Raw genomic sequence first — 25,273 nt, forward strand, 5'->3', positions numbered from 1 at the left:
CGATTCACGCCGCACAGAACTACAGTTCAACCATTTTGGTATGCTGGTCAAGGTCAGAGGGGATTTCCCCTTAGCTCTAGGTATGCTGGTCATGGTCGGAGGGGATTTCCCCTTAGCTCTAGGTATGCTGGTCATGGTCGGAGGGGATTTCCCCTTAGCTCCAGGTATGCTGGTCATGGTCGGAGGGGATTTCCCCTTAGCTCTAGGTATGCTGCCATGGTCGAAGGGGGTGTTTGGCAAGGTTGAAGTCCGGATAATCTACACTAGATTACTGGATGGGGATGAAGCGTTCCTGCCGGAAGACTAGAGTTGTGGCTCAATTGTGGAGACGGCGGTGATGAAGTATACGTCAGCACCACCCAGAAAAGTGGGTTGCTGGCGAGTAGGTCTGCAAAAGTCAAGGCAGCCATCTCGTCAGCTTCTCCAATTCACGGCTTGCAAGTCAAGTTTACTTTCGTGGCTTGGTCTTGTAGTAGAAGTCCATACCAGCTACACCAGATTGCTGGGTGGACTTCACTACCGTGACGTTGGAAACGACTTGCAATTGTCGGACAGTGTCATTGACATCAAAAGCCGTCTCGACAATTGCACGTTTGCGTTTCTGGGAGACTCATTACCGCCGGAGGACATACGGTGCTCCATAACCAATACAGTCGTCTGCGGACTCAAGCATGGTAAGATTCAACCCTGATTCTCCGTGAAGCGTTCCTACCGGAAGACTAAACGCGTTGCTCAATTGTGGAGACGGCGGTGATGAAGTGTATGTCACCAACACCCAGGAAACGTGGGTTGCTGGCGAACAGTTCTGCCCACGTCAAGGCAGCCATCTCATCAGCTTCCCCCAGATCACGGCATGCAAGTCAAGTTTACTGCCGTTGCTTGGTCTTGTAGGAGTCCATGCCAGCTACACTAGATTACTGGATGGACTTCACTACTGTGATGTTGGAAACAAGCTGCAATTGTCGGACAGTGTTGTCGACTTCAGGCGCCGTGCCCACAATTGCAGCGTCACGTTTCTCTGACGAATTACCGCCTGAGGACATACCGTGCTCAACAATTCCATGGTCGAAGGGGGTGTTTGGCAAGGTTAGTCCGGATAATCTACACTAGATTACTGGATGGGGATGAAGCGTTCCTGCCGGAAGACTAGAGTTGTGGTTCAATTGTGGAGACGGCGGTGATGAAGTATACGTCAGCACCACCCAGAAAAGTGGGTTGCTGGCGAGTAGGTCTGCAAAAGTCAAGGCAGCCATCTCGTCAGCTTCCCCAATTCACGGCTTGCAAGTCAAGTTTACTTTCGTGGCTTGGTCTTGTAGTAGAAGTCCATACCAGCTACACCAGATTGCTGGGTGGACTTCACTACCGTGACGTTGGAAACGACTTGCAATTGTCGGACAGTGTCATTGACATCAAAAGCCGTCTCGACAATTGCACGTTTGCGTTTCTGGGAGACTCATTACCGCCGGAGGACATACGGTGCTCCATAACCAATACAGTCGTCTGCGGACTCAAGCATGGTAAGATTCAACCCTGATTCTCCGTGAAGCGTTCCTACCGGAAGACTAAACGCGTTGCTCAATTGTGGAGACGGCGGTGATGAAGTGTATGTCACCAACACCCAGGAAACGTGGGTTGCTGGCGAACAGTTCTGCCCACGTCAAGGCAGCCATCTCATCAGCTTCCCCCAGATCACGGCATGCAAGTCAAGTTTACTGCCGTTGCTTGGTCTTGTAGGAGTCCATGCCAGCTACACTAGATTACTGGATGGACTTCACTACTGTGATGTTGGAAACAAGCTGCAATTGTCGGACAGTGTTGTCGACTTCAGGCGCCGTGCCCACAATTGCAGCGTCACGTTTCTCTGACGAATTACCGCCTGAGGACATACCGTGCTCAACAATTCTCACAGTTGTGTGTAGAAGAAATCCTGGTAAGATATTTTTTATGTATTGTACAATTACATAAATTTACGTCCATATCGGCAACAGCAGATTGCTGGATGGACTTAACTACCGTGATGTTGGAAACGACTTGCAATTGTCAGACAGGCTCATTGACGTCTTATTCCTCTTTGACAATTGCATGTTTGCGTTTCTTGGAGATCAATCACCCCCGGAGGAAGCACAGTGCACACATATCCATCCAGTTTTCTGCGGACTCAAGCATGGTAAGATTCAACCCTGATTCTCCGTGAAGTGTTCCTACCGGAAGACTAAAGACGTGGCTCAATTGTGGAGACGGCGGTGATGAAGTTTACGTCACCGACACCCAGGAAACGTGGATTGCTGGCGATCAGTTCTGCCAAAGTCAAGGCAGCCATCTCACTAGCTTCCCTCAACTCACGGCTTGCAAATTTTATCACATCATGCTATTAGGGAACCATCAACAGTGTGCGGATCGTACAAATTGACGTACCACAGCATCGTGTTTTCAGCTGACGACACAAACCGGACGTGTCGCCAACAGTATGGTGGTTGGCTGTTGTCAACAAACATGCTGCGGGTCAGCTGCGTCTCTCAGCTCCTGAATTCGTCTCAGGTGCTGAGAGACAGCAACGTCACCATCATACCTCTCTGCACCAGCGGCACGAACGGGTCAGCTGATTGCGAGGTGTATTTGCCATCAAGGTCGGCAATACTTCCAGACTCATGCACCGCAGCCAGGTCGACCGTCTGCGTGCCTCGTAAGTTTCCTGCATCGTTACTCCCAAGTGATAATCTCTGTATATTTGGGTCCAGTTATGCTCAGAAGCCTTGGACGTTGTCCTGTCTTTAATCATGTGCAGATCGTACCATTATTCGTACCACAGCATGGCGTTTTCGGCTGACGACGCAAACAAGACGCGGCGTCAGTGCCGTGGTATTTGCTGTTCCCATCAAGGCTGGCAGTACCGACCGACCTTCTGCGTGTCCAATGAAAGTTCATACTCTATACCCGTCCTGTGACACTCTATGTATGCATGGGACCAATAATTCTGCTCAGGATTTCAGCCAAGGACACACTGAGTGCTAGTAAGGACACACTGAGTGCTAGTAAGGACACACTGAGTGCTAGTAAGGACACACTGAGTGATAGTAAGGACACACCGAGTGATAGTAAGGACACACTGAGTGATAGTAAGGACACACTGAGTGATAGTAAGGACACACCGAGTGATAGTAAGGACACACTGAGTGATAGTAAGGACACACTGAGTGATAGTAAGGACACACTGAGTGATAGTAAGGACACACCGAGTGATAGTAAGGACACACTGAGTGATAGTAAGGACGCACTGAGTGATAGTAAGGACACACTGAGTGATAGTAAGGACACACCGAGTGATAGTAAGGACACACTGAGTGATAGTAAGGACACACTGAATGATAGTAACAGATCAAACAGCCAAGGACACACTGAATGATAGTAACAGATCAAACAGTGCAAGACAGTGAGTCTTATACAGAAAGTGTGTATTCGACTGCGGATCGGGATACTCTACTTCGCACAAAACTGACTGCGGATCGGGATACTCTACTTCGCACAAAACTGACTGCTGCATTGTAGCATCTCACAGACGGGCAAACTGGAGCAAAAGTAGGGAACTTTCATGCTACCTTTTCTGTCCTGAACACGTGGAACACTTAGAATGGCCCGAAATATGGCAGCATCATTATGACCTTTTATAGTCACTGAACTACAGATAGATTGTTTTTTGCCTGCCACTTGAGTTTAGCACAAACAGAGATTCTCCGAAACCCTTGCTAGAATGGGGTGTACCGTTTCACACTCTGCAGGGGGGGGGGGGGTTATGCACTCTTGGCCATACAATGTACTAAAAAATCGACTTCTGCTGGCTTTACCTTCTATGGTTCAACCTGCCGGAAAAAAGGTGACGGCCACCTTCAATGCATAGCTCCAATTGCGGCCCTCGGATCCTAATTCGTTATTTTTAAGGCGAACCTTGTTCTGTCTGATGTTCAAGGCAGCTCTGCTTACTGTGTATTGAACACAGTGTGAACTTAAAATGGGAGGACACTCGTTCTTTTCGTTCAAGCATGATGAACCGCAAGCACCCGGTTTCGTCTTGAACGTCAAATTGCACCGGTAGAATGTTGTGCTCTTTGCGTTCACACTGTCATAGACGCTAGTACACAGGTTTGCTTTTGTTCTGCTTGGCATCTTTTAGACATCCCTCTTACTCTGCTCTTTTCATAACTATACTCTCCCTCTCAGACTCTGCAAACCGTATCAAACTCTTTAAAGACACAAAACGTTTCTGGAAGTTTAAAAATCATTAGTGACGAGTCTTGTTTCGGTTGTGCGGTTTGGATATCTACTTCTGTACGTTACATACCTTATGGCTTGACCCGCTACCAGCACGCCATTGCACAAACAGCCAAGATCTCATCCACTCTGCCCATACGATGTGACACACGGCTGCCAATTCGTTGTAGAATCCAGTGTTGTACAGGCATTCCGTTGTATGAGAGACAATCAATAAAGTGTTAAAGAGACGATCCAGTGTGATCCAGTGTTGTGGAGACAATCAATGAAGTGTTGAAGAGACAATCCAATGTGATCCAGTGTGGTAGATACAATCAATGAAGGGTTGAAGTCACGATCCAGTGTGATCCAGTGTTGTAAATACAATCAATGAAGGGTTGAAGAGACGATCCAATGTGATCCCGTGTTGTAGAGACAATCAATGAAGGGTTGAAGAGACGATCCAATGTGATCCAGTGTTGTAGGGACAATCAATGAAGGGTTGAAGAGACGATCCAATGTGATCCAGTGTTGTAGGGACAATCAATGAAGTGTTGAAGTCACGATCCAGTGTTGTAGATACAATCAATGAAGGGTTGAAGAGACGATCCAATGTGATCCAGTGTTGTAGGGACAATCCAATGTGATCCAGTGTGGTAGAGACAATCCAATGTGATCCAGTGTTGTAGGGACAATCACCGTTCACACGGTGTGCCACGTTGACTGGTTGGATTCAATCTTTGTTTGAACTGGGTGAGGCTTGAAGACCCATGGATACAAGTCACAAGCACTTGATAGTTATGTTGAAAACAAGGATAGGTGTTTGATCTGCAAGTGACTGTTGCAGCCATGCTGACAAGTGATTGTAGCAGCTATGCCCTGGCAGCAGCTACGCCATCAAAAGACGGTAGCGGCTATGCAAGCAAACAACTGTAGCCGGTACGCAACGATGAACCGGCGCAGAATATCGGCGGTTAAGCTGCTATCACCACCACTAAAGCCGCCAATTATTGTAACTGCTCCAGCCGGCTGTTCGCGAACTTCCTACTGTTGCTCTATCAGCCGGCTGTTATCGTAACTGCTACACCTGGCTGTTATATTCGTTGACTCAGCCGACTTAAATTCTCTGGAAAAGCCGGCTGTTATCGTCACTGATACAGCCGGCTGTCATAGTCATTGTTTCAGCCGGTTGATATCTTTACTGCTTCAGCCTGCTGTTGCCCGACTGCTACAGCCGGCTGTTAGAGTGAAAGCTTCAGTCGGCTATCATCTTCGCTGCTTCAGCCGCTAATCGTCGTTGCTGTTACAGCCGGCCATTATTTTCCTTGTTTCAGGAGGCTGTTATCATAACTCTTTCAGCCGGCTATTGCCGTCGCTGCTTCGGCCGGCGGTTACCGGCATTGCTTCAGCCGGCGATTGTCTTCGCTGCTTCAGGTGGGCGTTATCGTGTCTGCTACCGCCTGCTGTGGTAGTCATTGCTTCAGCCGGCTGTTATCGTCTCTACTACACCCGGCTGTTGTCGTCACTGCTTCAGCCGGCTGTTATTATCTCTGCTACAGCCGGCTGTTATAGTCTTTGCTTAAGCCAGCTGTTGCAGTCTTTGCTTCAGCCGGCTGTTGTCGACGTGGCTTCAGCCGGCTGTCATCGTCGCTGTTTTAGCCGGCTGTCATCGTCTCTGATTCAGCCGGCTGTTATCATCACTACTTCAGCCAGCGATTTTCGTTACTTCAGCCGGCTATTATCGTCTTGCTACCGCCGGCTGTGGTAGTCACTGCTTCAGCCGGCTGTTGTCATCGCTCCTCCAGCCTGCTATTGTCGTCACTGCAACAGCCGGCTGTCATCCTCACTGCCAGAGCCGGCTGGTATTATCTCTCCTACAGCCGGCTATTACCGTCTCTGTTACAACTGGTTGTTGGAATCATTGCTCTAGCCAGCTATTGTCGTCGGTGCTTCAGCTGGCTTTTATCGTCTCTGCTTCAACCGGCTGTCATCATCGATTCTTCAGCCGGCTATTGTCATCTCTGCTTCAGCTGGCTGTTAACATCCCTAGTACAGCCGGCTGCCATCGTCACTGCTTCAGCCGGCTTTTATCGTGTCTGCTACAGCCGGGTGTTGCAGTCATTGCTTCAGCCGGCTGTTATCGTCGCTCATTCAGCCGGCTTTTGTCTTCACTGTGTCAGCCGGCTGTTGTCATCCCTCCTTCTGCCGGCTATTTTTTTGTCACTGGTTCAGACGGCTGCTATCGTCATTGCTTCAGCCGGCTGTTATCGTCTCTGCTCCAACTTGCTGTTGGAGTCATTGCTTCTGCCGGCCATTGTAGTCCCTGCTTTAGCCGGCTGTTATTGTCAATTCTTCAGCCGGCTTTTGTCATCACTTTGTCAGCCGGCTTTTATAGTCCCTGCAAAAGCCGGCTGTTACCGTCATTGTTTCAGCCGGCTGTTATCTTTACTGCTTCAAGCGGTGATTGTCTTTGCTGCTCCAGGCGGCTGTTACCGTCACTACTAAGGCCGGCTGTCATTGTCGCGGCTTCAGCCGGCCGTTATTGTATCTGCTACAGCTGGCTGCGGTAGTCATTGCTTCAGCCGGCTGCTATCATCTCTGCTACACCCGGCTGTTTTAGTCACTGATTCAGCTGATTTTATCATCACAGCTTCAGTCGGCTGTTGTCATCGCCCCTTCTGCCGGCTATTGTCGTCACTGCTTTAGCCGGCTGAAATCATCACTGCTGCAGCCGACTGTTATCATCTATGCTACAGCCGGCAGTTGTAGTCTTTGCTTCAGCCGGCTTTTGTCGTCGTTGCTCCTGCCGGCTGTCATTGTGGCTGCTTCACCCGGCTGTCATCCTCACTGCTACAGCCGGCTGTTAGTGTCGCTGAGTTAGTCGGCTGTTATCATCACTGCTTCAGCCGGTTATTGTCGTTACTTTAGCCGGCTGTTATCGTCACTGATACAGACGGCTGTTATCATCACCGCTACATTCGACGGTTGTCATCACAGATTCAGCCGGCTGTTGTCATCGCTCCTTCTGCCAAGTATTGTCGTCATCGCTTCAGCCTGCTGCTATCGTCTCTGCTGTACCCGGCTGTTGTAGTCACTGCTTCAGCTGGCTGTTATCATCTCTGCTGCAGCTGGCTGTTGAGTCGTTACTACAGCCGGCTATTGTAGTCACTGCTTCAGCCGGCGATTGTTTTCGCTTCTGCAGCCGGCTGTTATTGTCACTACTAAAGCCGGCTGTCATCGCGCTCCTACAGTCGGCTGTCATTGTTGCTGCTTCAGCCGGCCGTTATTGTGTCTGCTACAATCTGCTTTGGTAGTCACTTCTTCAACCGGCTGCTATCACCTCCGCTACACCCGGCTCTTTTGGTGACTGATTCAGGCGGTTGTTATCACCACAGCTTCAGCCGGCTTTTTTTATCGCTCCTTCAGCCGCCTATTGTCATCACTGCTTTAGCAGGCTGCTATCGTCTCTGCTACAGCTGCCTGTTATCTCTGCTACAGCCGTTTGTTGTAGTCTTTGCTCAAGCCGGCTGTCATTGTCGTTGCTTCAACTGGCCGTCATCGTCACTGCTACAGCTGGCTGTTATCCTAACTGCTTCAGCCGGCTATTGTCGTTACTTCTGCCGGCTGTTATCGTCATTGCTACAGCCGGCTGTAATCGTCTCTGATTCAGCCGGCTGTTATCATAACAGCTTCAGCCAGCTATTGTGGTTATTACAGCCGGCTGTTATCGTTACTGCTACAGTCCACTGTTGTCATCACAGCTTCAGCCAACTGTCATCATCGCTCCTTCAGCCGGCTATTGCCGTCATTGCTTCAGCCGGCTGCTATCATCTCTGCTGTACACGGCTGTTGCCGTCACTGCTTCAGCCGGCTGTTATCGTCGCTGCTTCAGCCGGCTGTTATCGTCGCTCATTCAGCCGGCTGTGATCATCACTGCTTCAGCCAGCTGTCATCGTCAATGTTTCAGCCGGCTGTTATCTTTTCGGCTTCAGCCGGCGATTGTCTTCGTTTCTGGAGCCGGCTGTTATCGTCACTACTACAGCCGTGCTGTCATCGCGCTGCTACAGCCGGCCGTTATCGTGTCGGCTACAATCGGCTGTGGTAGTCATTGCTTCAGGGGGCTGCTATCGTCTCTGCTATAGCTGGCTGTTGTAGTCATTGATTCATGCAGTTGTTATCATCACAGTTTCAGCCGGCTGCTTTCATCGCTCCTTCAGCCGGCTATTGCCGTCACTGCTTTAGCCGGCTGTTATCGTCACTGCTACAGCCGGGTGGTGTAGTCTTTGCTTCAGCCGGGTCTTTTCGTCGTTCCTCCAGCCGGCTGGCATTGTTGCTGTGTCAGCCGGCCGTTCTCGTCACTGCTACAGCCGGCTGTTATCATCTCTGATTCAGCCGGCTCTTATCATCGCAGCCTCAGCCGGCTGTTGTCATCGCTCCTTCAGCCTGCTATTGTCGTCACTGCAACAGCAGGCTGTCATTCTCACTGCGCCAGTCGGCTGTTATTATCTCTTCTACAGCCGGCTGTTGTTGTCACTGCTTCAGCTGGCTGTTATCGCCTCTACTACAGCTGGCTGTTGGAGTTATTGCTTTAGCCGGATATTGCAGTCACTGCTTCAGCCGGCTATTGGCATCCCTTCTTCAGCTGGCTGTAATCGTCGCTTTTTCACCCGGCTGTGATCATCACTGCTTCAGCCGGCTATTACCGTCATTGTTTCAGCCGGCTGTTATCTTTTCGGCTTCAGCCGGCGATTGTCTTCGCTTCTGCAGCCGGCTGTTATCGTCACTACTACAGCCAGCTGTCATCGCGCTGCGACAGCTGGTTGTCATTGTCGCTGCTTCAGCCGGCCGTTATCGTGTCTGCTACAATCGGCTGTGGTAGTCATTGCTTCAGCCGACTTTCATTGTCGCTGCTTCAGCCGGCCGTTATCGTATCTGCTGCAGCTGGCTGTTGTAGCAATTGCTTCATCCGGCTGTGGTAGTCATTGCTTCAGCCGGCTGTGGTAGTCATTGCTTCAGCTGGCTGTGGTAGTCATTGCTTCAGCCGGCTGTTATCGTCTCTGCTACACCCTCGCTGTTGTAGTGACTGATTCAGGTGGTTATTTTCATCACTGCTTCAGCCGGCTGCTTTCATCGCTCCTTCAGCCGGCTATTGTTGTCACTGCTTTAGCCGGCTGTTATCGTCACTACTACAGCCGGCTGTCATCGCGCTGCGACAGCCGGCTGTCATTGTCGCTGCTTCAGCCGGCCGTTATTGTGTCTGCTACAATCGGCTGTGGTAGTCATTGCTTCAGCCGACTTTCATTGTCGCTGCTTCAGCCGGCCGTTATCGTATCTGCTGCAGCTGGCTGTTGTAGTCATTGCTTCAGCTGGCTGTGGTAGTCATTGCTTCAGCTGGCTGTGGTAGTCATTGCTTCAGCTGGCTGTGGTAGTCATTCAGCTGGCTGTGGTAGTCATTGCTTCAGCCGGCTATGGTAGGCATTGCTTCAGCCGGCTGTTATCGTCTCTGCTACACCCTCGCTGTTGTACTGACTGATTCAGGCGGTTATTATCATCACAGCTTCAGCCGGCTGATTTCATCGCTCCTTCAGCCGGCTATTTTCGTCACTGCTTTAGCCGGCTGTTATCGTCACTACCACACCCGGGTGGGGTAGTCATTCCTGTAGCCGGCTTTTGTCGTCGTTGCTCCAGCCAGCTGGCATTGTCGCTGCTTCAACCGGCCGTCATCGTCACTGCTACAACCGGCTGTTATTATCTCTGATTCAGCCGGCTGTTATCATCACTGCTTCAGCCGGCTATTGTCGTTACTTCAGCCGGATGTTATCGTCATTGCTACAGCCGGCTGCTATCGTCTCTGATTCAGTAGCTTGTTATCATCACTGCTCCTTCAGCCGGGTATTGTCATCATCGCTTCAGCCGGCTGCTATCGTCTCTGCTGTACCCGGCTGTTGTAGTCACTGCTTCAGCTGGCTGTTATCATCTCTGCTTCAGCTGGCTGTTATCATCACTGCTTCAGCTGGCTGTTGGAGTTGTTACTACAGCCGGCTATTGTAGTCACTGTTTCAGGCGGCTATTGGCGTCCCTTCCTCAGCCGGCGGTTGTCGTCGCTTCTTCAGCCGGCTGTGATCAACACTGCTTCAGCCAGCTGTTATCATCATTGTTTCAGCCGGCTGTTATCGTACAGAAGAACTGTGTGGAGAGACGGCAACTTCGTACAGCCTGTCCTCGAAACGAAGTGTCTGATTGAACGGGCTGAAGCCACAGCTGACAGTGGTGTTGGTCACGCCAAACCACACAGTAAAGTTGCTCAGTGTCTGCTGAAGTATGGGAGAAATAAGGACAAAAAAGGAAATAGACAAACAAAGAGCCAGGCAGTCAGACACAAAGATAGATAGATAGAGATAGAGAGAGAGAGAGACAGAGACAGAGAGATATAGAGAGAGAGAGAGAGAGAGAGAGAGAGAGAGAGAGACAGAGAGAGAGAGAGAGAGAGAGAGAGAGAGAGAGAGAGAGAGAGAGAGAGAGAGAGAGAGAGAGAAAAGAGAGAGAGAGAGCCAGAGAGACAGAGAAGGCGACAGAGATAGAGAGGGATAGAGAGAGACATAGATAGAGAGAGAGATAGATAGATAGAGAGAGAGAGAGAGATAGATAGATAGATAGATAGATAGAGAGAGACAGAGAGATATAGATAGAGATAGAGAGAGAGAGAGAGAGAGATAGATAGAGAGAGAGAGAGATAGAGAGAGAGGAATGAGAGAGAGAGCCAGAGAGACAGAGAAAGCGACAGAGATAGAGAGGGATAGAGAGAGACAGAGAGATATAGATAGAGAGATAGACATAGATAGAGAGAGAGATATATAGAGAGATAGAGATAGATATAGATAGATAGAAAGATAGATAGATAGAGAGAGAGAGAGAGAGAGAGAGAGAGAGAGAGATAGAGAGATAGAGAAAGAGAGAGAGAGAGAGAGAGAGAGAGAGAGAGAGAGAGAGAGAGCAAGAGCGACTAAGAACATACATGATATACAACCTGCATCAATTGGATAGAAAGGCAGACTTGATTCTTTTATAGCAACTTTCAAGAAAGTTGGAAATTACCTGGCCGCTACAGGTTTGACACGTAGAGAATGCTCTGCAATGGCTGAGATGCCAGCGCTGCAAAGATACTACCAGTGAAACGGGAGTGCGCTCTACACCAACATATTTCTCTGTCTGACACCACATCTCCTCACTCACGTTAGCCCCAATGCACCACTCAAAGAAGTACGCCCAAATACGCTTGCTGATGCAATTTGCCGACACAAGCAAATCACCCTTATCGGCAAAGCAATAAAAGTCACCCCATCATTCTTGTGAGATCTTTTGCCTTTCAACATTGTATTTGGTAATCGTTCACTTAGTCATACTGTTTGTCGTTCCTCGATTAGTTTACTCGCAATGGCGTATCAGTTCCATGCCTTGTGTGTAGCATGATAACAAGTTTTGTCCTCTGTGCTCCTGCAACCCGAAGTCCGGAATGGCTATAGTTCCCCGACACGCCGATCATGACCGAAGTCCTCTGCAACGTACTTCCTCCGCGTCATTAAATCTGTCACTCCCCAGAGCGATTTTTCAAATTGATTTTGTCCACTGGAATGGCAAAGAAATCAGCTAGAAATTGAGGCTGAGCATTGCCGACGGACCAAGATTTAGTTCGTGGCCTCCTCTTTCACTGCACTTGCAGCTAAGGTTGACGCCTTCATTAAAGTTTGAGGCAGACCCTTCAGCACTTGCTAAAACGCTGAACAAAACGCGAGTTCAAATTCAGGTCCAGAAGCTGCGTTTTTAAGCGATCAATGCCTCCAGGTGGCAGGTGATGACGGAAAACTAGCATTTTTCAAGTACACTGTAACGACCTTTCAGCGTTATAGGGTAAGCAGTTCCGCACCTTCTTTCCTTGGCTAGCGCTACGCTGATTGGTTAGTGTTTTCAGACCTGCTACCTTCTTAGCTACATGCACCACACGCAGCGCATTTTAGGAATTTGACAACACTTTGTTCTTGGCATTGTCAACTTCAGCATTTCGAATTCAGGAGACATACCAGGATTCTTATACCCGAGCTTGCAGTCTTGATAAATGCCTACGGGAACGATGTGGCAGGGTCGTTGTGGGGGGGGGGGGGGGGGGGAGGGGGGGGGGGAGGGGGGGGGGAGGGGTTTCTATCTTCGGCCAACAGGGTACGTTTTAGAGCTCTACAGGTGCTCTGGGCAGACCATCCGGGACGAAAAATGGTACGACCAAGGTCACCCTAGTCATACGGTGTGTATCGCCTCTGTCGTGAATGTGAGCTTCACTGTAAATCATTATAGCAAGCCAGTCTGGCTAACATGTACTATGGTGTGCAATAGAACAGAGGTTTTCATATCCAGGGCAATGGTAGAGGGTGTGTTGTAGGATGTCAGGATGTCACACAAGATCATATCACTTACAGCTGTGTGCGGATGTACGGATATAACCGGGTCTGCACTGACACCGGTCTTCATTTCGTACCGCCACCAAGTTGTCGCTGCCATTGCAGTACCCTGTAGCATTAACCACAGAAACACATTACACTGTAACACTGAACACAGAAACACATTACACTGTAAAATTGAACACAGAAACACATTACACTCAATAGCAATAAACACGCTACACAGCAGGAAAAATGCAATTCTTAGTAATCCAGCGGCTATGAATAAGAGTGAGAAGACTAAGACATGGCAAATCAAGGCAAACATAGAGCATAGCTTTGGGGTAGAACAGTGTTCCGGCATAATTCAGGCAATAGCGCTGCTTATCATATGGGCTACGTCGTGCCAAGTAGACCTTGCAGTCCGTTCGAACAAGTACTTTGCTGGACTCAATAAGACGTTCTTCGTTCGTTAACCGTGACACAACAACTTGCGGGTTTGCTCAGTTTTTTTCATTGCTAAACCCTGAGCAAAAATTGGTCCCACACATACATAGAGTATCACTTGAGAGTAACTCCGCAGGAAACTTACGAGACACGCAGACGGTCGGCCTGGCTGCGGTGAATGAGTCTGGAAGTACTGCCGACCTTGATGGCAAATACACCTCACAATCAGCTGACCCGTTCGTGCCGCTGGTGCAGAGAAGTATGATGGTGACGTTGCTGTCTCTCAGCACCTGAGACGAATTCAGGAGCTCAGAGACGCAGCTGAGCCGCTGCATGTTTGTTGACAACAGCCAACCACCATACTGTTGGCGACACGTCCGGTTTGCGTCGTCAGCTGAAAACGAGATGCTGATATATGAAAATGTGTGCGATCCGCACACAATGGATGGTTCCCTAATAGATACATGACAGGAGAAAAAAATACGATGATGTCATCTTTCTGCACTTCACCTCAACCCTTTGAAAGCCGCTCACACTTGAATGTGCTAAAAGAATGATTTCTGATGAGTATATCATCATACCAGTGTCTGCTCCAGAGCCGCGCGAGCCGGGTAATCGACCCGGTTGGGCGGCGCTTGGACCCGGTTGAAAATATAGTACCGGGTCACCTGTGACCCGGTTGGTACTTTTGTCTTTACACGTTCGAACTTTGAAAGGACTGACTACATGGCTTGTATGTGTGACAGATCATGCAGAGGCGTGCTTCGAAGTGGAAGTAGTCAGTATCCGGTGTGTGCACGTGCTCAGTTTGAGCTTGATCGTTGGGGTGTTGTTTTTGGAAATGGAGCCTCCAGCGAAGAGGCGAATCCACAGGCGCTGCTTCCAGGACTCTTGGAAAACAGGTCGTCCTATAGTTAGTTAAAGCATGTGACTGGGCTGGTGAGACAGCGCCAGGTATATGTGTACCCGGCTCCGACCCGGTTGAAATGGTTGCGCCAGGTACACGTGTACCCGGCTGTCCTACAATCCTAGAGCAGACACTGCATACATGTTGCGCTCGGTACACTTCATCACAGGCATGACTCACTCTTCCCCGTTCCCTGGAGATAGAAGTGAATTCCAGTGGCTTAAACTTTAAAAAAGTATGTAAAAGCAGCTACCTAAAGCAAAACACCATTTTGACCCGGCGAGAATGAAGAATGAATGTAATGAAATTGATGTTTGGCCAATTTTAAAATTACAACGTGCAATGATATTTCACACGAAGTGTCAGCACCGACAAATTGTAGAATATCGCATCGAGTGTATTGCTTTATCTGAGAGAGATGTTCGTGCACTTGTGACCCGAAGTCCCGTATACATATGACAAAATTTAGGAGCTCTGTACTTAGCGCTTTTTCAGGGTATCCATTTCAGGTTATTCTGGTCGGGCCACAGCGTTACGGACTATTCCATCGTCTTCAGCATCGATAAACAACTGGCCATGTGAAAATACCAGGCGGTGGGACTCTTTCCTCTTCCTCTACGAGCGAATTTGTTCTGCACCAGCATACCAAAATATGCAAAATCGTACGCGCATTTCGAATGACGAGGCATGTGCACTGTACACTGCACTGCATGCATTGATTTTGAAGTCGTCTTAAATTGTTCTTGATTCTCCCACCGCTCCCATTCATTTCTGTTGCCAGCGAAAGTACAACTTGGCGCACTTCAAATCACTATAACTCAAGAATGGCTGGGCCAATTTGAATAATATTTGCAGATTGCCTATGTACTACGCCTGGGAGAGTCGAATGAGACCAAAGTGGAAGCGATCGGAGTAAGTTTGAAAATTGGGTGTACCGTAATTCCGCACATATAAGCCCATGGGCCTATATCCGGATATAAGCCCACCTCCGTTTATAGGCCCATGGGCTAATAAACAGACCCAAACACCGTAGTACAGCATGTCAGTGCAGACTACATTACCAGTACCGGTACCTATGGTAGGAGGACAACCGCGTACGGACTTGTACTTTTTCACGTGCCAGCTGCCTTCAAAATTCGAATATAGGCCCAGGGCTAAAAAACGGTAGTCACCACCTCAAGGAAAGAATACATCCTCTGTAATCTTCTCTAATGGTACAAATCATAAAAATTAACTTACCAGGATTACGTCTACACAAAGGTGTATGTACACACTGTGTACACTGTCCTTGCTCCGGCCGTGATTGACGTCCATTGCTCCGGCCGTGATTGACGTCCATTGCTCCGGCCGTGATTGACGTCCATTGCTCCGGCGGTGATTGACGTCCATTGCTCCGGCGGTGATTGACGTCCATTGCTCCGGCCGTGATTGACGTCCATTGCTCCGGCCGTGATTGACGTCCATTGCTCCGGCGGTGATTGACGTCCATTGCTCCGGCCGTGATTGACGTCCATTGCTCCGGCGGTGATTGACGTCCATTGCTCCGGCCGTGATTGACGTCCATTGTTCCGGCGGTGATTGACGTCCATTGCTCCGGCCGTGATTGACGTCCATTGCTCCTGCGGTGATTGACGTCCATTGCTCAGGCCGTGATCGACGTCCATTGCTCCGGCCGTGATTGACGTCCATTGCTCCGGCCGTGATTGACGTCCATTGCTCCGGCCGTGATTGACGTCCATTGCTCCGGCGGTGATTGACGTCCATTGCTCCGGCCGTGATTGACGTCCATTGCTCCGGCGGTGATTGACGTCCATTGCTCCGGCCGTGATTGACGTCCATTGTTCCGGCGGTGATTGACGTCCATTGCTCCGGCCGTGATTGACGTCCATTGCTCCTGCGGTGATTGACGTCCATTGCTCAGGCCGTGATTGACGTCCATTGCTCCGGCCGTGATTGACGTCCATTGCTCCGGCCGTGATTGACGTCCATTGCTCCGGCCGTGATTGACGTCCATTGCTCCGGCGGTGATTGACGTCCATTGCTCCGGCGGTGATTGACGTCCATTGCTCCGGCGGTGATTGACGTCCATTGCTCCGGCCGTGATTGACGTCCATTGCTCCGGCCGTGATTGACGTCCATTGCTCCGGCCGTGATTGACGTCCATTGCTCCGGCCGTGATTGACGTCCATTGCTCCGGCCGTGATTGACGTCCATTGCTCCGGCCGTGATTGACGTCCATTGCTCCGGCCGTGATTGACGTCCAAGAAACGCAAACGTGCAATTGCCGGGAAAGCCTGAGATGTCAATGACACTGTCCGACAATTGTAAGTCGTTTCCAACATCACGGTACTGAAGTCCATCCAGCAATTTGCTGTAGCTGGTACGGACTTCTGCAGGACCAAGCAACGACAGTAAACTTGACCTGCATGCCGTGATCTGGGGGAAGCTGACGAGATGGCTGCCTTGACTTTGGCAGAACTGTTCACCAGCAACCCACGTTTCCTGGGTGTCGGTGACGTAAACTTCATCACCGCCGTCTCCACAGCTAAGCCACGTGTTCACTGCAAAAAAAACACAGGGAGAAAAATGAATTCTTGATATAAGTGAGTACTGCTTGTCCATATTTACAGTATGTACGTTAACTACAGTGGGTCACGGAGCCTAATAGGCGATTCAGACGATGGCCAAAATCACGTCTGAACTTGAGTTTCCATGGTGATGCAGTCGTGCTTCAAATAATTATGCACAATCGCTGATCAAACACGGCTGAGTGGTAGAAATGTGGTCACAGTTGGCCAGAGTCTGAATAGCCTATTACAATGCATGTACAGTAGAGGCGCGGTCACACCAAAACTGGCTGAAACGCTGACTGGAGGAGTGGCGGTCTGCATGCTCACTGCATGGTCACACCGGCATGCTCTGACGGGTGGAATGGTTTTGCGCAGGTAAGATAAACTAGTTACTAGTGATTTCCTTCCTTGGCCATGCACAGCCTCTTGTCTGTTGCAAGTTTGGACAACTCCAGGTCGGGTTTTTTCGGTGTGTTTGACTTATTTGCTGCAATAAATTTAATACGCAATTAACGCGTGGCAATTGCCTTTGCTTTGGTCTCTGAGTCCATGCTCAAGATTGAATGACAGGATGAAGAAATAATCAAGCAAACAAAATTTAATAGTCTATCCTGCTCTCCTCGCCTGCTTTCCTTGGTCGAAACCAAAAATCAGTAGACGGCGATGAAATTCCTACTGATATTCCCACCCTCAAACAATGCAAAAACTCAAGAAAAAATCTGCGTCCTGGCATCCTGGCGGAATTCAGCCGGACAATGCCGTTCCGCGATTTCCATGGAAACCGCCGACAAATTCCGCGCGGAATGCGCGGAATGGCGGAATTTTGCTCCGTGTGACCTCGGCCTAAGTGCGCCCCCCCCCCCCCCCCCGGACAACCCTTTTGATGTCGATATCCACGCCTGTATAACGGTCTGTAGAGTAAGACTTTTTCCGTTAGGGGCACAAGGCTGACGGACATTTTGAAGATTCTCCTACTTTCCGTGAGGGTATACATGTACGTACGCACGCTAGAAACGGACGTTTGAATGAACTAGTTACGATGTGAAGCCATCTTACCGAGTATTATTTGTACCATTGATGGCCTAGCGCAACTGTGCCAGCATTTAACATGACCAGGCCCCGGCCAGCAACAGCTACTTTTGTAAGTGGTCAGAAAAAGTAATCATCCACTTGACGAAGCGGCATCGACTTTGACGACTACATGTTGCACTAATCAAGCACAGAATTCTGACTACCGGTAGTGCTACTTGACGTATATTTGACACATGTACACCGGGTCCTTCCACTTCACCAGCGACCATAGACTACTACTTAGCCCCCAGAAGTGGCTCGGTAACGGTGGCTGGTTAGGCTGGGACTAAAACAAGCTTGATTTGGGGACCTGATACAAAGACTAGAAAGTAGAAGCTGACACAGGACAGACTCAGTGGCCCCGCTGGGTTTCTTTGCCGACTCAAAAATTTAATCAAAGCCCAAACTAAAATCAAAGAAAGCCAGAGCGAAGCCAGCGCTACATTGTTCCCATGACAATAAAATGGCAACTAGTGAATCGTTTCCATGCCACTAACAAAATGACAACCACTCGCCACGCAGCGGTCATATCATCTCAACTAGCTCCAGACTGAAAAGAGAGGGAGCAAGATGAGAATGCGGACTGAAGTAAATTATTGTACATTGACATTGTACACTAAACTCTGTTGTACTGAGCGCGTGAGTCATTTTCTGTGGAGGTCTTGTTGTCCGCTATCGCCGAGCCTAATATTAGGCTTGCATGAAGAATGACCACGGCGGGGCTCGACTACTTCAGTACTTGTGCAGTCTGAAATGGCGACCATAGTCATGGCACGCACCACGGGGATGATACAAAGGTTTTGAAAGCATTTCGTTTTCCCATTCAGTCTTGGGTTTGGCTTATTCTCACACAATAAAAGGGAGTGCGACCACTGAGAATATTGACGGACCAAACAATCCACCTCTCGCCCTAGTCTCTGCCGGTGTCCACGATCACCTCCGTGGTTTTCCAAAGAATGATATTTTCCAAATCTCAGCTGGAATGGTCAATACAAGTACATGTACATGTACCGTACATGACAGACTGTCAGACTATTTATTTACAGCCAGTGTCTGATCCCAAACTGGGTCAGCCGTGTCAGCGACCCGAAGAAGAGCACCCGGGTTAGTCAATCAGGGAGACCTAAGCCAAGGCTAAGATTCGCTGATGTACAGTAGCCGCACTTGAACGTGCAAGAAGCCGGGACTGACCGGGTTGCAAGAATAGACCCTTTGCACAATAACGGTCACGTGATCCGAGACGGGGCATCCTCTTCGATTTTTGTGCAGAGTATCAGTTGTTGAGCATGGTGAAACACTGTATTTTTCCATTTTGGAGATGGAGGAGAGAGTGTCGAGTGGTTTGCCATCGATGGCTGTGGCACCCGTGGACGAACTGTCAAATGAAGAATGGCCTGTGAAGGAACTGAACAGTTTTCTGCTGAATGAGAGTGCGTATCTGTCTGGAAAAAGAAGGAGTTGTTGGAGCGGTAAGTTTTCCGCATTCAGTGGATATTTCGGATTACTGTAGATTGAAATTTATTTTTATTTTCTCTACCTTCTCTCCTCTGTCGATGTAGAGAACACTTCCCTTTGCAGAACCCTGATGCTTCTAGAACTAAGAAGGGCACCACTTCCTCGAGTGTACAGTCATCGTGCCCAACATTTCATGCGTCCTAGTGGATGAGTGATGAACCTCTGTTTCCCAGAGTGAGTGCCACACCAGGCTTGCTCATCTACAACGCAGGGGCAAGTCGCCGACGACAGTGAAGAGGGAGCTGATGGAGTAGTACTAGTGAAGAAGCCCGTGGATAGTGTCCATGAGTTTTACTTTGGTGGCTATGTGCATAATGTGAAAGTCTGTCATATCGTGCACACAGCCACAGCTCGAACTCAGATAGCTTTCTCCGCACGCCTGAGCAATGAGGCCGCGTCTCTCTGCACTTCAACACCAGCAGCTCGAGCAGCGCCAGCAACCAGTCGATCTTCCTTGAAAAGCGAAGACAGGGATGGGCCATGCCTTTCTCTCAAGCTCCAGAGTCTCTTGGCAGGGCGTTCCGCGTCTTCGCGAAAGCAAGGATGAAAGTCGTCATCGACAAAGTGTTCCGAGCAAAACACTGTGAACGATGTCGCAGCAAACTGCTGCCCTCTTCTCGCCAGATAGCCAGGATTCAAGAGAGTGGAATGCCAGCATCACCAGGGAACGCATGAAAAAACAAGTGGGTTTCTTGGGTTAGACTAGGGATGACGGTTGCTGCAAACAAGAACCCAACAGAGTCAGTGGTCCTTGGAAAGCATTTCGGAACTTCTTCCTTCAGAACTAAAAAAAATCCAAATGAAAAAAGGCTGGGGAGTACATACATGAACATCGCGTTGGGACCGTGAAAACACATCCTGTCACAGGAAACTTGATCACGTCCTGCAGCAAACCATGCATGCTGGTTGTATGCCAAGTGTGCAGCGCGCGCACAGCATGCCCCGTCTCGACCCCTCTCGCTTATTGTGCAAAGGGTCTATTGTGCCAAGTACAAGTGTACAAGTGTACATGCACAAGTGTACCTGGTGGTTGGTTTGAAATCCTAGAGGAGGCACAAAATAGCTGGCTGACTGGCTGGTTGTCTTGCCTCTGTTACGTTACGCTCTTCTCTACACCATCCTACGATACACTATACTACGTCTGTGACCTAGTCATTACTGGACGAGAACATGCTCACTCGTCTACCGAAGCAATCAATCCCAAGTCCACTCACGCTTGTTGTTTTACAACATGTGTATTACGCTCTAGAGCTACCGGAGACCACGGAGTCGACTAGTCTGAGCATTACGTACCGGCTAATGTCGTTATCGCACTATGCAGAATATACATGTATGCCTGTGCCCTGTAGACCTATCATGGAGTCCCGCAGCATTCGACTGGGACTCTGTACACTGACTGACTGTCTGCACTGACTTACTGCAGTGTAAAATGTGTCACTATACATGTACTACTACTAGTCTACAGACAGTCCAGAGACAGAGGCACGGAGAGACACTTGTCAGCGACACGCTATCGTGTGTCACCATGGTCACGTCTGGAGCAAAATAATTATTATGATAGACCTACACGGCTACAGTGTATCTGTGATAGGCACTGGCGGATTCTGCTCGAAAAGGTGGCAGATTCTGCTCGAAAAGCAGTGAAATTGGCAGAACCAACTCACCAGAAAAAGTACCGAACTCTGCCAATTTTTCTGCCGGCATAATCCGCCGGTGCGTAATCTGTGATGCACTTTACGTCATGACTGTACAATAATGTACACTCATATCAGACAGTCTCTCTCTCTCTCTCTCTCTCTCTCTCTCTTCCTGGCGTCGAGGCAATTCTTATTAACAGAGCGAACACGAGTGATTGCTTGGACGCTACGACTGTGTGCATGCATGTACATGTGTGCATATAGTATCCCTGTGCGATCGCGACATGAAGCCTGAGTGGAGCTAGATGAAGTGTCGAGTCACAGACAATGCCAGTGCCAGTGCATGTTCTACCTCTACGTGTAGACATGCCCGCGCGTGTCGAGACGTATTCCCTTTGACAGATGCCAGAAGATAGACTACACAACCTGACACAACATGACAGGCTCAGGAGGGTGCTTGACAACTCAAGGTCAGAGGATACGCGCCATGACAGGGCAACGCGTGTCCTGCTAAATCGGACACAGGGGACTATGGTAAAGTAGCAGTGAACTGTTAGAGAACTGCAGAAGCGTGCACGTTCCGTTCCTTAGTGTCACACTCTAGACAATACAGTACAACACCAACACAACACCACCAATACAACCGTAACAACACCAACACAACAACAACAACAATACAAGCACGAGAGCCAGAGTATCAGCATCTGCGTAGAGTACTGTCCTGGACATGGAAGTACAGTCAAAGGGCCGGGTCCCGCGCCCTCAGTGTGTACAGAACGACTTTACGTAGCATGAAGTGCACACGGCGATCGTGGTGCACAATTGTACTAACGCCAAGTTATTATTATTAGGGCTGCACAGCCAGCGCCCTCGCCCATGGCCTGGGACCGCTTGACCTCCGACAGGGTTTGCATGTCCACGATAGTCAGTAGTTCCTGTGGTGACTGCAGTTCTCAACTACTACAATGCAGGCAACTGAAATCCGACACTCTTAGCCTTAGGTGTGCGCTCACAGCGCAAAGACCCAACACGGGGATGGTAAAACTACGAAACAGAGACTGCTAGAATGGGAACCCGCCGCTCAGGGGGTCGGATTTCAGTTGCCAGCAGTGTAGTACTGTAGTATCCCCGCATGCAGTAGCTGAGTAGGCCTACACACACAGTCACAGTGTCCAACGTCTGTAGACCATGCTACTACGTACAGCACAGTCCTGTGAAGCCCTGAAATCAACAGCAAACACAATTTACCTTCACGTGCGGGTGTTCGCAGTAGGGGTTCTGCTCAAGCTTTAAAGTTTTAAGAACCGTGCCAAGCTTTCGGCGAAAAAATTCAGGTTTCGTGTTAAACTGCAGGAGGGCGAGTTTTCCGTATCCATAGGGACGCCACCGCCGTAGTTTGCGTATCAAAACTTGTAGGGAATTCTGCGTCTTTATCCATACAATTATACTGCACGTGTAGCGGACATACAGGAGACACACACAGGTCACAGCACTAAATAATTTGTCCGCTTGTCTGCCGGTATTCCCTGTTGTCCACCAAGCAAGGCCTAGTTCGCTGTGGCTGAGTGTTATGGATGGTGGTATTTTTAGTCGTGACGCCAAATCTAAGGAGCTTCTAGTTTTGTACGTCCACCAAACAGCTGCTCGCACAGCTCACACAATACAGTACAGTACAATACAATACAGTACAATACAGTACAGTACAGTACAGTACAATACAGTACAGCACGTGACTTTACAATCTAATGTGGTGCATAAATCTTGATGATGCCATCAGCTATGGAAGGACAAGTAAAGTAAAAAAAAGAGAGTAAATTATCGTGTCCTTTCCCGAAGGGAACTCACGACGGCCGCTAGCACCCGATAAAGCCTAAAAGGAAGGACAAGTAGCTTGCTGTAACTCTGACCTTGTACTGCTTTAAGACACTGTTCCTATGATACCTGCTGCTGTAACACACATCAGACTTATTTTTCATTACGTACCATCGCATCTCCGGAAGTCGTCCAATTATCATCACTCCCCCCCCCCCTTCATACATGTAATAGTTATCTAGGTGGTATATCTGGTACACCAAAGACGAGCTCCTTGAAACAGGAGGTCTCTAACATACATGTCTCTCACCTCTATCCGCAGAATCCACTATGGGCTGGTTATCTCTACCGTTACCGCATACCCCAAATATCCCACCTCTTATTCGCACAGGTTTTGTCCTAAGAATACCATGAATGTTATCGTTCGATTCCGCGACACCTTACCTACACGGAGGGATACTGCTCGCTCGCATGGGTGCCATTCCTCTTCGACATGGATGAACTCTGCTCTGTGTGGATGCGGCTCGCTGATCTGCTTCATTTTCGAAGCCTAGCTCGATTCCGCCGCGTTCAAAGTATTAACATAATACCAGTAATGCACACCGTCATCTACGCAAACATTCTCTCTTGTCAGAACTGTACTTCTGGTGTAGTACGTTAAGTGGATACCAGCACACTGCCTGAGAAGACTACTGGCAAACAAGTGGTCAAGATCGTGCTAGCTAGTTGCTTTTTACTTGCAGAAACAAAGTTACGGACCAAAGCGGACACGCACGCTATGCACAATGCCTATAACAATTACCTCGACAAATAATTCTACCGATTCTACCCGACTGACCAGGCTCCATAAGTATTTAATGCTGCATCGCCTACGCCGACGTCAAGGGCAAGGAATATTCTGTCACGCTCACGGCTTGTGATGCAGGCAGTCAACGCGCAATCAAACCAACGGACAATTTGTCACGCTTAGCATTAATTAAACTTTGTCGCTGGTCTGTGATGGGGCCAGTTTCAAATCTGGCAGAAAAGGCGACTAGCTGCCCAGCCCAGTGCTGTCTGGAATCACGTTGTCCATCATGAAGTTGTCTCGCATGTCTGACGCCAAGCAGAGGTGTCTAGAGGATCGCGATCACAGAGATCACAGAGTCACTACCCTGGACTAGTCATCATCAGCTGTACCAATCGATGCCAGTGCACTAGAGTACAGAAACACGTCAACGTCTCATGGTTTGTGCGAGAATGCTGTGCTATCCTGAACTCACTGGCAGGACAACGATGCCTATCTGGCTGTGGTACGGTTTCTCCCAGCCCGCTGTGGTCTAACCATATCCAGTTTACGATAGTACTAATGGCAGCAGTTACGACGAGGAACTTACAGGAACTTACAGTCTCTTTCCCTCAAACTAGTGAAAACTTACAGTTCACTTGTAGTTACGATGACTAACCTACAGTTCACGGCCGTCGTATTGCATTTTCATCACTTGTGTTTCTTTCGCCCAGAAAAGAGGCTTCGGAACAGTTCACGGTCTTAACGATAACCATGACTTTGGATTATTGACGATAGATTACGTCCGTTTGAATGAGCATCCAGATACAGTAAATTTGTTCTTCAGATTGTACTCGGCCTCATCTTTCCCCTCAAAGCAATGAATGCAAAGAATCCGTTCATGATTTCTGCATGAGACGGCAGGATGGAAAGCACCAAAGAGATCATAGTTGTCTTATGCAGTAATGATGGAAGGGGAACAGGAGTGGGTGACGTCCGAGGCCTCCATGTATACCTGGCTTTTTCCCGCATGGAGTCATGCTGTTCGGTCCAATATGCGATCCCATTGTGCAAAGTGCTCCGTCGAAGGTCCTGTCCGGAGGTTGAGACACTGGGATCGGCAGTCTAGATCTGAGCAATGCATGGCACTCGTGTTGCAACAAGCCTTGTGTATGTTTTCCTGCCTTCAGTGTACGGTTGTTTGCCTTCATTTCGCGAGGGGAGGGGGGGGGGGGAGGAGGAGATAAACTACATGACTACTGAGTACATGACTACAGAGTACATGACTACTGACTAACTGAGTACATTGTAGTGTCAGCTGTACTACTGAGTAGTGTCAGCGCACTGAGCGCAGTCCTTGCTCGCAGCAGGAGGTACGGATCTTTTACCAGTGACGTTTCCATGTCACGGCGTGTGTACTAGCCTATGCTGCTCCTTGTTTGTTTTCACGTTCACTTTCCCGTACAAGTATTTCTGTTGCCTTTCTCAGGCTTAGTAACTTTCCCAGTGCTGTGCTCTGCAGATCTCTGTGGAAGGTTCTTCAAAACACTCTTAGTTTGAAGTTGATTTGTATAGTGACACTCGCATGTTCCGACAGGCAATCAGCTTGGGCTTATGCCTATCTTTCCCTAGTTGGACCTGCAGGTTATGCTATCTCTCATGATGGTGTTTCTGCCCACTGACTGTGTATATGTGTTATGCATGTAGAGTGTAAACGTTAGTGCCGTGCACTGACAATCATCACTCATGACGTCATGTCACTGTTCTGCCATTCGCTGTCCACCATATGTGCAAGGTCACTTATGAATTCCAGTCAAACCCAAATCATTTGTTTTAGTGGACTAGCTTTGAATGCTGACATAGAAACCATCACA

At 49.0% G+C, this 25,273-nt stretch overlaps 2 protein-coding genes across 2 annotated transcripts; one reads left to right on the top strand and one right to left on the bottom strand.

Moving 5' to 3' along the window:
• Nucleotides 1-11: 11 nt before the first annotated feature.
• On the bottom strand, nucleotides 12-23,993 carry LOC135825643 (uncharacterized). The gene is made up of 5 exons (XM_065338260.1): nucleotides 23,078-23,993; nucleotides 15,268-16,589; nucleotides 13,267-13,574; nucleotides 12,712-12,804; nucleotides 12-10,559 (listed from the first exon to the last, which is right to left on the bottom strand). Exons 1-2 carry the CDS (start codon nucleotides 23,172-23,174, stop codon nucleotides 15,946-15,948), a joined length of 741 nt encoding a protein of 246 aa, XP_065194332.1. The 5' UTR covers nucleotides 23,175-23,993; the 3' UTR covers nucleotides 12-10,559; nucleotides 12,712-12,804; nucleotides 13,267-13,574; nucleotides 15,268-15,945.
• On the top strand, nucleotides 2,960-3,403 carry LOC135826186 (aspartate and serine-rich protein-like). Its single transcript, XM_065338817.1, has one exon. It carries the CDS (start codon nucleotides 2,960-2,962, stop codon nucleotides 3,401-3,403), a length of 444 nt encoding a protein of 147 aa, XP_065194889.1.
• Nucleotides 23,994-25,273: the final 1,280 nt, after the last annotated feature.

The sequence above is a fragment of the Sycon ciliatum genome, chromosome 10 (assembly GCF_964019385.1).
Source record: "Sycon ciliatum chromosome 10, ocSycCili1.1, whole genome shotgun sequence".
Taxonomy (NCBI): Eukaryota; Metazoa; Porifera; class Calcarea; order Leucosolenida; family Sycettidae; genus Sycon; species Sycon ciliatum.